At 50.3% G+C, this 13,368-nt stretch overlaps 1 protein-coding gene across 1 annotated transcript; it reads right to left on the minus strand.

The window, feature by feature from the left end:
- Positions 1-6,555: 6,555 nt before the first annotated feature.
- Positions 6,556-10,466, minus strand: HOXA11 (homeobox A11). Its single transcript, XM_038772462.1, has 2 exons — positions 9,742-10,466; positions 6,556-8,070 (listed from the first exon to the last, which is right to left on the minus strand). Exons 1-2 carry the CDS (start codon positions 10,457-10,459, stop codon positions 7,838-7,840), a joined length of 951 nt encoding a protein of 316 aa, XP_038628390.1. The 5' UTR covers positions 10,460-10,466; the 3' UTR covers positions 6,556-7,837.
- Positions 10,467-13,368: the final 2,902 nt, after the last annotated feature.

Below are 13,368 nucleotides of genomic sequence, written 5' to 3' on the forward strand. Positions count from 1 at the left end.
CGGTTGCTGGCCGGCAGTCAAGGTGGAAGCTGAGCGGGGAAGATCCGTCTGGCCGGCCGTTCCGAGCCTTCGCTTTTACCCTTGGCGTTCACTCTCCCGGAGCCGGGGACCAGATTCCTAGGATGGCCGTTTTCCGACCAGACCTCCCAGCTCCTCTTCCCTGCCCCTTCCCTTCCAAACCCGATTGATCTGTCAGGCCACTGCTGTTTGGGTGTGTGCCGTTGGCCTTCCAGGAGGAAATGCCCTCGGAGTTTTGACAGGCCCTGGGGCGAGTTATTGGGGACGGGCATGGAAGGAAGCGGGACATGAGGTAGGGGACTCTGAAGGCAGCCCTTCAACCCCGGGCGCTTTGTTTGCTAACTGAAAACCCCGGGGCTGAGAGGTTGTCATAACTTTGCCGGCTCATCAAAGCTTCCTGGAAAGGCTCAGATGGACCCAAAAAGGCGGCCCCTTTCCGATGGAGGGGTAAGGCCGGAGAGCCGGAGGCCGAGATGGGGTCTGAACCCGGGCCACTCCCCTCTCTGCCGCCAACCCGAGCTCCAGGGAAACCCTCCGCAGCTTTGCTACCTCCTGGTCTCCAAAGCGGCACCCCTAGGCCTGGAGAAATCCCTCATTGACCCCCCTCGCAGAAGTGACTACTGCTTGCAACCTCAGTATCCCTCCCGCGCTCCAGGCCCCGGCTCCAGGCCCTCTCTCCGTTCCATGAGGTCCAGCCCGGGCCCCAGGAAACTCTTGAAGGCCCAGCCCTCTCCCTCTGCCGGGTGCTGGACTGGTTAGGGCCGGGAAAGAGATTCGGGGGGTGGCGGGGGGAGGGAGAGGAAGGTAAAGAGAGGATGGGCCCGCGAGGAGAGCGCGCTGGGGAGAGGCTCCTCAGCCCCCCAGCAGAGCGCGGCCGGGAGCTCGGGCCCCAGCCTCCGCCTGCGCGCAGACCGCCTTCCTTCTCCACTCCCCCTTCCACCCTGTGATTGCCCTGCGACCCAACTGGATCCTTTTGCACAAGAGGTTCCCTCCGCCACCCCGAGCCCCGCGGTGGAGAGAGGGAGGGAGGAGAAAGGGAGGCAAAGGGAAGGAAAGAGACGGGGAGGGAATGGAGCCGAGCGGGGCTGAGCGCCGTGCTCCCTGCACTAGGCCCGGGCCTGGGGCTGCGGCTGTCCGGGCAGCGGAGAGCGTTGCAGCTCGGGCCACCGAGGGTCAAGTCACTGGCGTCTGGATGGTGAGATCATGAACTCCGGCCGCTCGCCGATTCCCGGCGCTTTCTTTAATCGCTCCCAAGGCCAAGGCAAATCGTAACCCAGCTCGTCAAACGCAGCGGAGGAAGACTAATCACGCTCATTTAGGCTGTAACTGGCCCAGGCAACGGTCCACTGCAGAGGGACGGAGCCCCGGGCCCAACCTGGGACGGGGGCAGGGGGGCTGAGGGGCATCCCCCATGGCCAGGCCACAAGCCAGAGAGCCTCGGACTCGTTGGTCGGAGCAGAAACGTTCAGGGCGGCTCAGGAAAGCGACACGGGGGCAAGCAGAATTCTTGAGTCCCACTGGCCATTCTGAAAGTCTGAGGGTTGGGGTAGGGGCGAGAGGAGAGGTTGAGGCCCAACCTCCTCTTTACGGAAGATAGTTGTTTTTGAGTGAAACCAAAGTTTCAGATAGAGAGCTAACCGGGCAGCCCCGACCTCCTTACCCATTTGAGCAAATAAAGGGAACAGTTTAAAACTGATCCGTTTTCTCCAGCTCACTAATTTAATCTCCGGACGAGTTGAAGGGTTTTTTCCCCACTTTTAGAGCAGCTCTTCTGTTATTTTATGCTAATTCAAAGTGTGTGTGTGTGTGTGCGTGTGTGTGCGAGGGCGCGAGCCCTTTACCTTCACTTGGCCAATTACCGTTAGAAAAAAAACAATACCATCTAAGGGATCTTAATCTCCATGGGGAGCTCAACCCGGGTAAGGAGCCCGCAGGCGAGCAGCCGTCCGGCCAGGCAAAACACAGGGAGAAAATCCTTTTCGGCCCTTTCGATTTCAGCCGGTTTCCCAAAATGAATACACTCGTTGCGGCCCTATTTAAATTGCCCTGTCAGTTGTCAAAATCTTGCGAAGGAGCCAAATGGGTTTTCGGTCTGGATCAGGTCCAAAATAGGCGGCTTTCCATCAGCCTCTTTAGGAACGCTGACTGTGCCAACAAAGGTGACAAATGACAACCTCGCTAATTTTTATCTTTACTAGAAATCCTTTCACGCTGGAGCAGCGGCAGGGATAAAGCACGGCCTGGCCGGAGGCAGCGGGGAATTCCCTGGAAGCAGGGGCTGCAGTTTAATTGTCCCTCCAACATTCTGGAAGTCTTTCTTTAACCCGTCGGAATGGCTTTATACCTTGTGGGTGGCGTCTCTGATTGCAATAAATTGAGATTTCTCTCTCGGTCTCCATATATCCAGTGCCCACCGACATACCACCATACGCGGTCCAGTTGACTGGAATCCCACGGGGCACGTTTGGAAATACAGCCCGGCGGGATTCCGGTATAGTAGAAGCTCAAGTTAAACGCCATCCTCTGATCTATTTGCCCTTCGCTCCCTGGCCCCGATGCTGCAGGCAGACCAGCGAAAAGCTGCCCGCCTTGGCTCTGCCCCAAAGCCGAAGCGGTAGGGAAGTAGTGGGGTTACTTTCACCACTCAAATATTCCGCGACTTGAGCTCTCCTTTCCTATCCAGCATTCTTACCCGGAGACTGGGCAGGGACGGTAAATAAAAACGCGGGGCGCTACCTCCTGGTCTTCCTCTGGCGATCTTTCCTTCTTCTTTTTTTCTAAAAGACTCCTTTGACTTAAAATGCTCGCTTCCTAAGGTACCCCTGCCTCAAACGGTGCCTCTGTTACGACATCGCTACGGTAAAACCTAATGTCGCTTCTGTCTCCCCCGATTTTCCCAAATCTGCAACAGTAACAGGACCGGCTGAAACACAACCTTCCAGGCGAGGATATGAAATCATACCTCTTACCGGCGCTTCTACCGCAACCTCAACAGCCCTGGGGTGCACTGCGTTCATTGTCCCCCTTCCAAAATGGTTCCTTCCCGATAATGAAAAATAATAAACCGTTATCATAAGAAACGAGTTTGTTTTTTAATTGGGTCCCATGCCCGAAAGTTCCGGTAAACATTGTGTAACCAGAGGGCGTTTTAAGTGCTGCTTAGGGCTTCTTGAAGTATTGGGATGGGAACTAGGAGCCGGAGAAAATAAATATTTTATACATTTTTCAGGGGCCAACCTAGTCCATGTAAATGAAATCCACAACTTTGCCGTCATCGCCCATCCCCGTTAAGAAGGAGTTTTCGTAAGCAGTGATGTTCTTTCTCGTTCATGTTCGTAAAAGGTCAACGTGTCCGAGGAGATATTCATTTCAAAGCTTTAAAACGATCCGAATCAGATTTCGCCTCCCAAAATCTATTTTAAAATATCTATCCCAAAGCCCAAGTCAGCACCTTCCCATGAATTTCCTGGGTTGCAATGTCTTCGTTCCACACAATACCGCCCTCAAGCTTAAACCACGACTACTATCGGTGTTCAAACCAACGTCCCGCTCGAGTGAGCAAGGCGCACAGGGTCAGAGCTGGGTCTCGCTACAGCCACCCATACTCGGCCAATTCTGAACCCCAGCGTCAACAAAGACTTGGGGCCCGAGTACTGAGCAGCCCTGGGTACTGCAAATTCCGTTATCTGGGCTCATAATGGAGTCAGAGCAGAAGAAACCAAGGCCCGTTTATGTCTTTGAAATGTAAAGGATGGCGAAGGGGAAATGGAAAGAAATAAGGAGAAGAAAGGGAAAACATGGATACCCTGGGAAGACTTTAAGAAAGAAATAGGGTAGGAAATTTGGCCCAGAGCATATAAATAGTGAGTTATGTCCATTTAAATCTAGCTGGACGAAGAGACTGATTTGGAGATTACTTGAGCCGAGTTCAAGCCTAGTGCAAGCCCTGGAAAATACCTATTTACAAAGAGCGGCTTCCGAGAGCAGTTGCAGAAATAAAACGTGTTTGCTCCCAAATGGCCTTTTCTCGAACAAAGAGTCCCAGGAGTACGAACTGGAGACTTTGAACCAGAACACAGTATGAAAACTTGACGCTCTAGTACAATGTGCAAAGCAAAATAGAACGCCCAATGGTAGATTTAGCAAAAGATCTGTTTCTCTCTTTCTCTCTCTCTCTCTCTCTCTTTAACCGAAAACTCAGATAGAGATCATTTCCACCCACTGCATTTGACCAGTAATTCTGCGAAATGGCCTTGCTTTCTTAAAACTTCCACTCCGCCTTCAGAATAATAGAGAACGCCTTATATTACTTGATATAGACATTAAGTATTCATTTAGTTGAATTTTCAACTTTAGAACTGTTTCCTTCTCTTCCCCGAGAATTAAGGGCTTCTCGAGTAAACTAAGTACAAAACCCACCCGTAGCTTCGGAGAAACGCTTTAAAACACTGAATTAGTCTTGAATTTTTAAACTTGAGGGCACTTACCTTGACGCATTTCCTAAATCACTGCCAAGAAGGATTTCACTTCGCCTCGCAGGAACGCCCTTCCCAGCCTCGCACATATGTTTTTTCTAAAAAAAAATCTTTCGAGGACACTTTTGCGAATGGAAGCGTGGAAAGTGGAATTATTTAACGTGCTTCTCCTAGGATCTGTAGTGAACAAAGGCCAAGATTCTTGCAGCGGTTCCTTTCTCCCCCGGCGGCATTGACATTGATCTGAAGCACGCCATCTCGTGGTAGCAGAGATCCTAAGGAGGAGAGCCTAATGAATTCAAACTAGGGATTCTAATAAAGGGATGCCGGAGAGGGTGCCCAGACCACTGCTATTCAGATCTAATTTTTACATCTAAGAAATTGCTGCAAAACCTCAGCTGGGTTTATAGCAGCGCATTCCAATATGCAAATGGGCCCGTCTCGGACGGGTTTTATGACCACATTGTCACAGCAGCCTAGAGGATGTGCTTTTATTGGGCTAGGAAATCAAACCCCAACCAGAGAGCAACGCTATGACTCAACTGTCTCTAGCAACTTGCAGAGAATTTCAGTTAATTTTTAACCAGCAAAGGAAGCCCCTGCCTATACATCGGCCCCTCGATCTGTCTGTCTGCCTGCTTCCACATCCATCTCTCTCTGTCTGTCCGTTTCCCTTTTCAGCTTGCATTCCATCCGATCGTGCCAGGGGGACAAACAAACAAACACATGTAGAACCCCCCCTCACCAATTCTTTTCCAATTTTGTCCATTTCCCCGGTGCCAGACGCTGTCCCACTGGGTGGGGGTGGGGGTGAAGGGGTGATCAACAAAAGGTACAGCCGGTTCGTCCTTCCTCTCAAGGTTATGGGTGATGTCCAAAGCAAGAGAGAAGTTCAAAGCCAGCAAACAGGGAGAAAACACGAGGTTCTTTCTTTTGCCCGCAAAGAGTGGAAGGAAAACCCGATTCGAAAGCTCCTTTCCGAGGCCAGCGGAGTCTCATCCCACTGGAAGGGATCCCAGGACCCCATTACTTTCCCAATTCCAGGCCCACTCCCCGACTCGCAGTTTTTCTCTTGGCCAGGCTCCGCGTCCTCTCGATGCTCACAAGGTGGTTGGGACTCAGATGTGATTTTGGGATCCCCCCCGAGCCGGGGCTCTGCTCCCCAAGCATCGTTGGGAGGGAGAAATGGGACGCCAGGGTTCTCGGGGTTCACCGAGGCCGGAGGAAAGGCGAGAGAAAGGGTATTGGCCGAATGGGCATGACCAGCGAGGTTCTGTCTTCCCCTCTGGCCTTGGAACCACAGAGCCCCCTTGTTTGGCCACAAAAATCCGGCCATGGCCTAGGTGGACAGAGAAGACCTCCGCCTGCAGACCAGTCCTCCGTGGACACCCTGATTCCCACCCATTTCCTCTGCCTCATGGATTGTCGTAAGAAAAGAACTCAACTACCCCCATCTCGGGACCCGCTGGTTTCTTTTTGGTTCCTGGATTGGTTTACCAGCATTAGAGGGAGAAAAGCAATCAGGGAGAGGAAGACAACACCAAGATGAAAAATAAATTTTCCACTTTTTTATTTTCCTTGTGCCCTGTTGTAATGTACACATGCAGCCCAATTCGTTCGCATATGAAAAGAACACTGTACATACATAGAGATGATACATTTCTTTAAACAGTGATGGGATATAAAGATATTGCCTTTCGTGAACCGTGTGAAGGAAATTACATCCATTTGATAAACTGATTGTTTCCAAATTCCTTTATCATCATTCAAGTGCAGCACAAGTTAAAAAAAAAAAGACCATCCCCTAATCCCCTCCCTCCATTCCCCAAAGGTAAACCAAAAAAATGTAAAAAAGTATTCAAACAAAATAGGTTATGGTTTTATTTATGTACAAGTCTTGTAAAACACTGTTCCTGTATGAAACATACATTCAAATATTCTTAACAGTAAATGACCCTAACCATAGAACATCATTTCCTTTGTAAACAGATATAGATTTTTAAATATTTTCCTCTTCTTTTTTTCCTTTTTTAATTGTATTTTTATCGCTTTGGTTCCGGCAGGGAAATATATATATATTTATTATATATATATTTATATATATCTTTTAAAATAACTCCAAACTACTCTCCATTCTTTGCGGATGCCGACTGAAGTCATCAAGTAGAGCTTTTATGACATCTAAAGTAGACACAACAACATATGAAAACAGAATGACCATATTTACATTGTTTTGGCCCCTGTGCACGTTGCGAAATTCCTTTCTCGCTGCCTTCTAAAACTCGACCCGATGAAAGTTATTTTAATGATCCGATGTTAGTGCATTGCACAAATCCAAGTTTCAATTAAGTGTTGTGTGGTATTTGCCAAACTGTCGCTCTCCACAGGTATTTCCTGAAGAAAGCTTTTGAGCCAGAAGCTTGGAAGTTAGTTGCTTTTCTTTCTCCCCTTTCCAATTGGAGAGTAAGTCCCCTCAGACCATTTTCGTTCAGGGATTTAACATAAGCGTCATGATTTGTCTCCGAACATTAGCCCACATGGACTGTTGATAGAAATTGAACTGGAGGGTAAATTCTGGGGCTACCATAATGGTTATGGGTTCGCTTTTGTTTTCAAAGGGATCGGGCACATCTTTACCTGAATGAAATCCATTTCAAGGGTTTCATTAGGGTCATTTTCTCCTTCTTCTCGATAGAAAAGGTAACATCAGTAACTAAATCCGTACACATTCTCCACCTTGGCCTTCTGAAAGAATTCGTGTTTGTTTTTTCTTCAGTCAATGGGACGGTGCACTGCTCTAAGACAGGAATTTCCCCTTCCCTGTCCCCCTTTTCCCTCCAAAAGGTTATCTTTTTTTTCCCCCAAGTTGAATTTTGCAGTGGTCCTCCACGTGTATGCTGGGGCTTAGGGGTTCACGTACACAGGCCATTCCTCTCTCTGGAGTGAGGGACAGGAGAACTGGATAGCTAGGCATGCTCTGACTGGCTTTATCCACCCTTTAGAAAACTTACCAGTTTAAGACGGCAGTGTCTATCAAAGTAAGAGGTATGAACCGGGCTCTGAGAGCGGTGGAGGGGCTGGCATGCTGGAAATGGAAGCCACGAGGGCCAAAATCCAATGGGATCCAGTTGATATGTAAATATCAAGACAACAATAATAACAATAGCAAACCTAGTCCCCGGTTGATGCTCTGCGAGAGGAACTTTGGTTCCCAGCGTCCCGGCCAGTTACACACCTTTTAGAAAATAACCCTGTGTCTCGACAGTGTCAAGGGCGAAATATGAATTTAATCTCATCTCCGAAAAAAAAAACCCAAACAAACCTGGAGAGCGAGCTTTTTTGTTTTAGAGTAGTGGGTTCGCAGAGTAATATTGTAATCGGTCTCTGTTAATTTTTTTTTCTTTCATTCTTCTGTTTTGAAACCATATTTTGACTTGACGGTCGGTCAGGTTGAGCATTCGGGAGAGCTGCAGGCGTTTCTCTTTGTTAATATAGACACTGAAGAAGAATTCTCTCTCTAATTCTCTAATCTGATATTTGGTGTAGGGGCAGCGCTTTTTACGGGTGCGTTGTCCACCTGTGGAATGGAAAAAGGCAGAAACTACTGAGATTCGGAGCACATGGCCGGGAGACCACAACGGAGACAGCCCCGGGCCCGGCCAGGCGGAAAGGCCAGCAGGAAAGAGTCTGGGCTCCCGCCGGCCCGCCATGGAGAGTCTTCCTCCCCCGCCCCCCCCCCAACAACTCCCCTCACCTCCTCCCCCACCCCCTCCCACCTCCACTGACCTCCTGCTATCAGGCAAGCCCGTTCCTGGCGGGCTCGGACCCAGCAGCCCAACCAGACAAACTCAGATGAAAGCCAGCCCGGAATCGGATGGAGGCAAAGCCCCCCTCCACCAGGCCCCATCAGAAAAGCCTGTTCTCCAAGCAACAGGCTGAGTGCCTGCAGCTTTCCAAGCCAGACAGGGGCTTTGTGCCTTGTGCCCCTCCTGCCCTGAGACACTACACAAACACTCTCTCGCTGAAATTCACCCTCAATCACCTGGCCCAACCCGGCCGACGGCCTGTTATCAGGGGCAGTAAACACAGCTCAATCCCAGCCTGTCCCCGTGGCCATGGCCATTGATTTCAATTTTGCAAACATCTATTGCTTTCCTGTTCCAAGAGCTCCTTCCCCTCCTTTGTCAGGGCTAATGACACCTCGGTCTAGACTGGGAGTCAATCATCACAGCCCCAGCTAAACTGCTGCTCGGAGAGAGAGGGCAACCTCCTTTTTTCTCCCCAAGAAAAACAGGCTCCGGTTCCCCACTCTGCCCTAGAACTTTTGCCACTCCAAAAAGAATACGAAGAATAAGAAGCAGGAAAAAAAAAACACCACAACACCTAACCCCAGACTTCTTCCCCTTTCCCTAAGAAGCCTTTTTAAAAACCGTTCCCTCGCAGGTAGGGTGGGGAGAAGAGGTGTTGGTCAAAGCTGCATGCACGCTTTGCCCTTTTTTTAAGAAAAAAAAACCCACCAGACATAAAAAATCAGACTTTGACAGATTGAATAACAATTGTAAGTAACACGCTGTTGGACAGAAGGCAGCACGTAATTGCCATAGTGCCTTAGGAAAATGGCTTCCTTTAGACAAAAAGGCCAGCTTTGGGTTAATTTGTTTCTTTTAATATATTGCTACAGTTCAGCCGGCTACTTTATCTGTTAAACACGGATCTCGTGCAATCGTTAAACAGCGATGGCTTTGAATCCAGCCCCTAACTAGACTCCAGACTCAACACATGGCTTTTATAAAAATCGCTGGATTACCTTGATATCAAAGGCTCGCGATCCCTTTCGGGGTGAGTTTACAGGCACCCCACGGCCGCTCCTCTCCTTCCGAGGGCTGACCCCGGGAGCTGGGGTTTCGGGGGGAGGGGAGAGGGTGGGCGGGTGGAGAGAGAGAGAGAGAGACTGGTTTGGGGTTTCTTTCTTTCTTTCATTTTGGTCGTCGTTTCCAAAAAAAAGGGAGAAAAGAGTTTGGGGTGTTTTTTTTTTTAAAGCATCCATTGGCCGGTGGGTATTTCACGGCCAATTTCTGGGCTCGCCACGTGATCCGGCCTTTTATAAGAAAGTTTTGTTGGGGGAAATCTAAAGGCCCTTCATAAACCTTCTATGCTTATAAAACAGCATATAAAAATTTAACAGCGGCGGTGCGCGAGATTTCAAACTCCCCTTTCATAAAGCGCTGGGCGCTGGCTTTATACGTACTGGAGCCGCTGGATTTGTCCTCATTGTTGCCGGAAGATGACTCGGGGCTGCTGCTGCTCTCGGTCCGTCTCCGCCGGTCCTTCTCCTCGGCCACCGCCGCCGAAGCCGCCGAAGCCGCCGCCGCCGAAGCCACCGCCGCCGCCGTCGCTGCATCCCGACCGCAGCCGCCGTCCGAACTTGAAGTTGTCGCGGCGGCCGCGGTCGCCACCGGAGGCATTTTCTCTCCGGCCTTGTCGCCCGGGTAGTCCGAGGAGGTCAGGTTTTCCGGGGCGCCGTAAGCCGTCTCGAAAAACTGGTCGAAAGCCTGGGGCAGGACGCCGTTCCGGCCCACGGTGCTATAGAAATTGGAGGAGACGGTGGAGGTGGGGTGGTGGTAGACGTTGGCCGAGTTCTTGGCGAGCATGTCGCCCACGCTTGCCGTGTTGGTAGCCGGCAGGCAGTCTCTGTGCATGATCTCCTCCGCTGAGTAGCAGTGGGGCAGATTGCTCCGGGGATGCCATTTACTGGAGGGATCAATGGCGTACTCCCTGAAGGTTACTTCTCTCACAGGTTGGACCTGGGGCAGGTTGGAGGAGTAGGAATATGTCATAGGGCGAGAAGACGGGGTCTGGGGTAGAAAAGAAGGGAGGCTGGAGAAATCAGGACCCGAGACGTAGTAGGTACAACTTGGCAAATACATGTTAGAGGAACAAGGAACACGCTCATCAAAATCCATCATTAGGCTACCTCGGGCTCTCCGCATTAGCTGAGCTTAACATGATTCTCTAGTGCAGCTGCCTCTTTGAAGCAGATCCGTGAAGTAGAAATTTGGAGACGTAAGCTGACGTGGAAATCTATCCCCATCCTTAGCAGGGAGGTGCTGGTCATGTGACCAAATGTTGAAATTGACAAGCTGCGAGTCTGGCCCTTTTTTTTTTCCTTTCCCTTCCCCTTCCTTTCTTTGTAGCCATCTCAAGGGAAGCCGCAGATCGTCACTCGGTAATCTCACCGAAAGCCCGCAGTCTAGAATGTCACTCGTGTTTGCCTGGGGCACCCTCCGAGGACGAGGAAACGTGCGACCCTCTATCCCCCTTACCAGCCCGATCAGTGGCAACCCGGCCGTAGGGTAGCCGTCCCCAAGCCTCACCCCCCCCCCCCCCCCCGATAGTGCCAGCCTAGGGCCCCTATGGGGCTGGAGTTGGGGACGGGTCTCCCGCGGGGTCTCTGACATCCTCAGTCCCTCCCTCCCCTGCCTCCGATTTCTCTGAGATCCGTCTCCGTGGAAGACCCTTCACTCGGCCCGTTTCGGGGGGCGACTTTCCTGGGTGGGGAAAGCCAGGTTGGGGGAATAGGATCCATTTTCCCAGGGACTCAGTGACACATTAGGGGTCACTTGGGAAGGGATGGAGGGGCGGGCTCCTTTCAAGCTCCCCGTGCCGCTGCAGCCGAGATTTCCCGACGCGTTCCGCCGTCTGTGGCGTTCGTTTCACCCGGGATCTGTCTCCCTCTTCACCCCACATTCCCTCTCTTTCCTCTTCCTCGGGACGTTTAACCGCCTCCATTTCCAGGCTCGAAACTCCCTTCGCCAGCAGAGCCCGGGGCTAGGGAGCGGTGCCGCCGCCTCGCTTAAAAGAGCAACTAAGGGCTTGAAAAACCAATGGACACGAGCGAGCCGGCTCAGCAAATCGTCCAAGTCTAATTGCCAAAAGTCTAGTTAAACGAGTTGACAGCCTAAGAACCTCCAGGAATAAGCCAGCCTCCCGCTCCATCCTCTAACCCCATGCTTTCTCCTTAGCGCTGAAGACAGTCTCGAGAGAGGCAGAGATCCAGGGAGACCAGTTTGCAAATGGGTTGCCTCTTGTTGCATGAGAGGGATGAGAGAGCGAGAGGATTGTGCAGGGCAGAGACTGGGAGGTACTGTTGCCAATAAAATTGTACACCCCATCGAATGAGCAATGCCAAAAAAAACAGAGAAATACGCCAAAGCCTACAGCACCTCTGGAGGCACGGTCACCTTGAGGAGCCGAGCGATAGCTATAGGTAGAAATGCACCCGCGCACAATGGAATTGGATTGTCACTTTGGCGCTCACTGATTTTTGTGTGTGTGTGTGTGTATGTGTGTGTCGGGGGGCGGCGAGGGCGTTGGAGGGAAGGCAAAAAAGGAAAAAAAAAATGCCTGCAGTCCTGGCCGGATTTAATTAGCGATGTATTTTGAAAGCCCCTGGACCAGCAGCAGGCCACAGACGGCGCTGAGGAAGTTGGGGGCTTAGAGAGTGATCCCTCGTTCAATATCTCCTCTCCTGAATCGGTGAGGGCACTCACATAAGGAAAGTGGAAATATGAAAGGGATAAGCCTTTTCCATGTTCCCGTCCAGGAAATGGTCGAAGGTATTTACATATCTGGGGGAAATTTCGATTATAAATTTTAAGATCTTCTGTATTTAAATGTCAACATCGATTTATTTATTTATTGCTGAGCTGATCGTAACGGACTCAATAACAAATCTAATCATGTTTTGCCCTGGAAAAGAACTATCCTCATTATGTATTTTCGCCAAATTATAGCACACCATTCCACTTGAATACCAGCTGTAAATATCAATAATATCAAGTAATTACTTTGCAGTGGAGTAAACTAATTTATTCGCATTAATGTTTATATGCCTTTTTTTTTACAAGGGTTACTTATCACAAATCAAAGCCTTTGGACACATCCGTTTAATGAACTCTTTATTTTGGATTCGCCGAGAGAACTTTTATGCTCTTTAATGTTGGCAGGCTGAACTTGAAATTATTAGTTCATCTTCCTCTTGACAAATCTGCTTGGGTAGAATAGAGGGAATGTGTGCGTGTGTGTGTTTGTGTGTGTGTGTGTGTGTGTGAGCATTACATAGAGTGAAACACACAGAGAGCCAAAGAAGGGGGACAGAGAGGTTCTCGCTATGAAAATGATATCTGTAGACTGCGTTGCAACGAGATGACAAATATTTCCAGCAGCAATTGAACGGTTGCAACATGTTTGTCTCTGCCTTGTCCCCTGTTTTTATCTACGCCTTTTCTCGCTCTTGGAAAAAGCAAGAAAGGGAAAAGAAGAGAGACCATTTCAGATCAGAGGAGCTTTTCTCCCCCTGATTTAATTTTGGATATGAAATTATATACCCCTACCCACCCTCTCAACCCCCGCCCGGCCCCAGACTCCCTCCCCACGCCCCCTAACAAAAGGAATGTATAAAGGATTTCAGTGACTTTGAGATAACAAAGGCGCCACCATTGCCCAGCCTCGCCCCGCCTCTGGGTGCTGGCAAACAAATTCTTGCACTTGTATTAGGGCTTTTAAGGCTATAATTGAACCCGGGGCGTCTAGGAGAACCGAAAACAGTTCTAGACAGACCTGCGGTTTTATAGCACTGTTGGCAGTCAACTTCAGCTTGGGTCAGAGCAGACATACCGGAGTTGACCAGCGGCGAAACGGACCCGCCACCTCCCCAGAAACCCTTAACCGTCCATCCCCCTTTCCCCACGGTGGGCTCCAGGGACTCCTAGGACAGGTTGGTTGGTCTAGGGGTGCTTCTCCCTTAGCTTCTCCGACGATTTCCTCTCCCCAGCATCTCCCGGTGAGGAGTTCGCGGGTCGCTGGAGGGGAATTT

Source organism: Tachyglossus aculeatus, chromosome 2, assembly GCF_015852505.1.
Source record: "Tachyglossus aculeatus isolate mTacAcu1 chromosome 2, mTacAcu1.pri, whole genome shotgun sequence".
In the NCBI taxonomy this organism is placed as follows: Eukaryota; Metazoa; Chordata; class Mammalia; order Monotremata; family Tachyglossidae; genus Tachyglossus; species Tachyglossus aculeatus.

Coding starts and splice junctions, on each gene's coding strand:
- HOXA11 (XM_038772462.1), bottom strand. CDS start 10,459: ATGATGGATTTTGATGAGCGTGTTCCTTGTTCCTCTAACATGTATTTG. Junction 8,071..9,741: donor GGACAAATCCAGCGGCTCCA/GTACGTATAAAG, acceptor TCCATTCCACAG/GTGGACAACGCACCCGTAAA.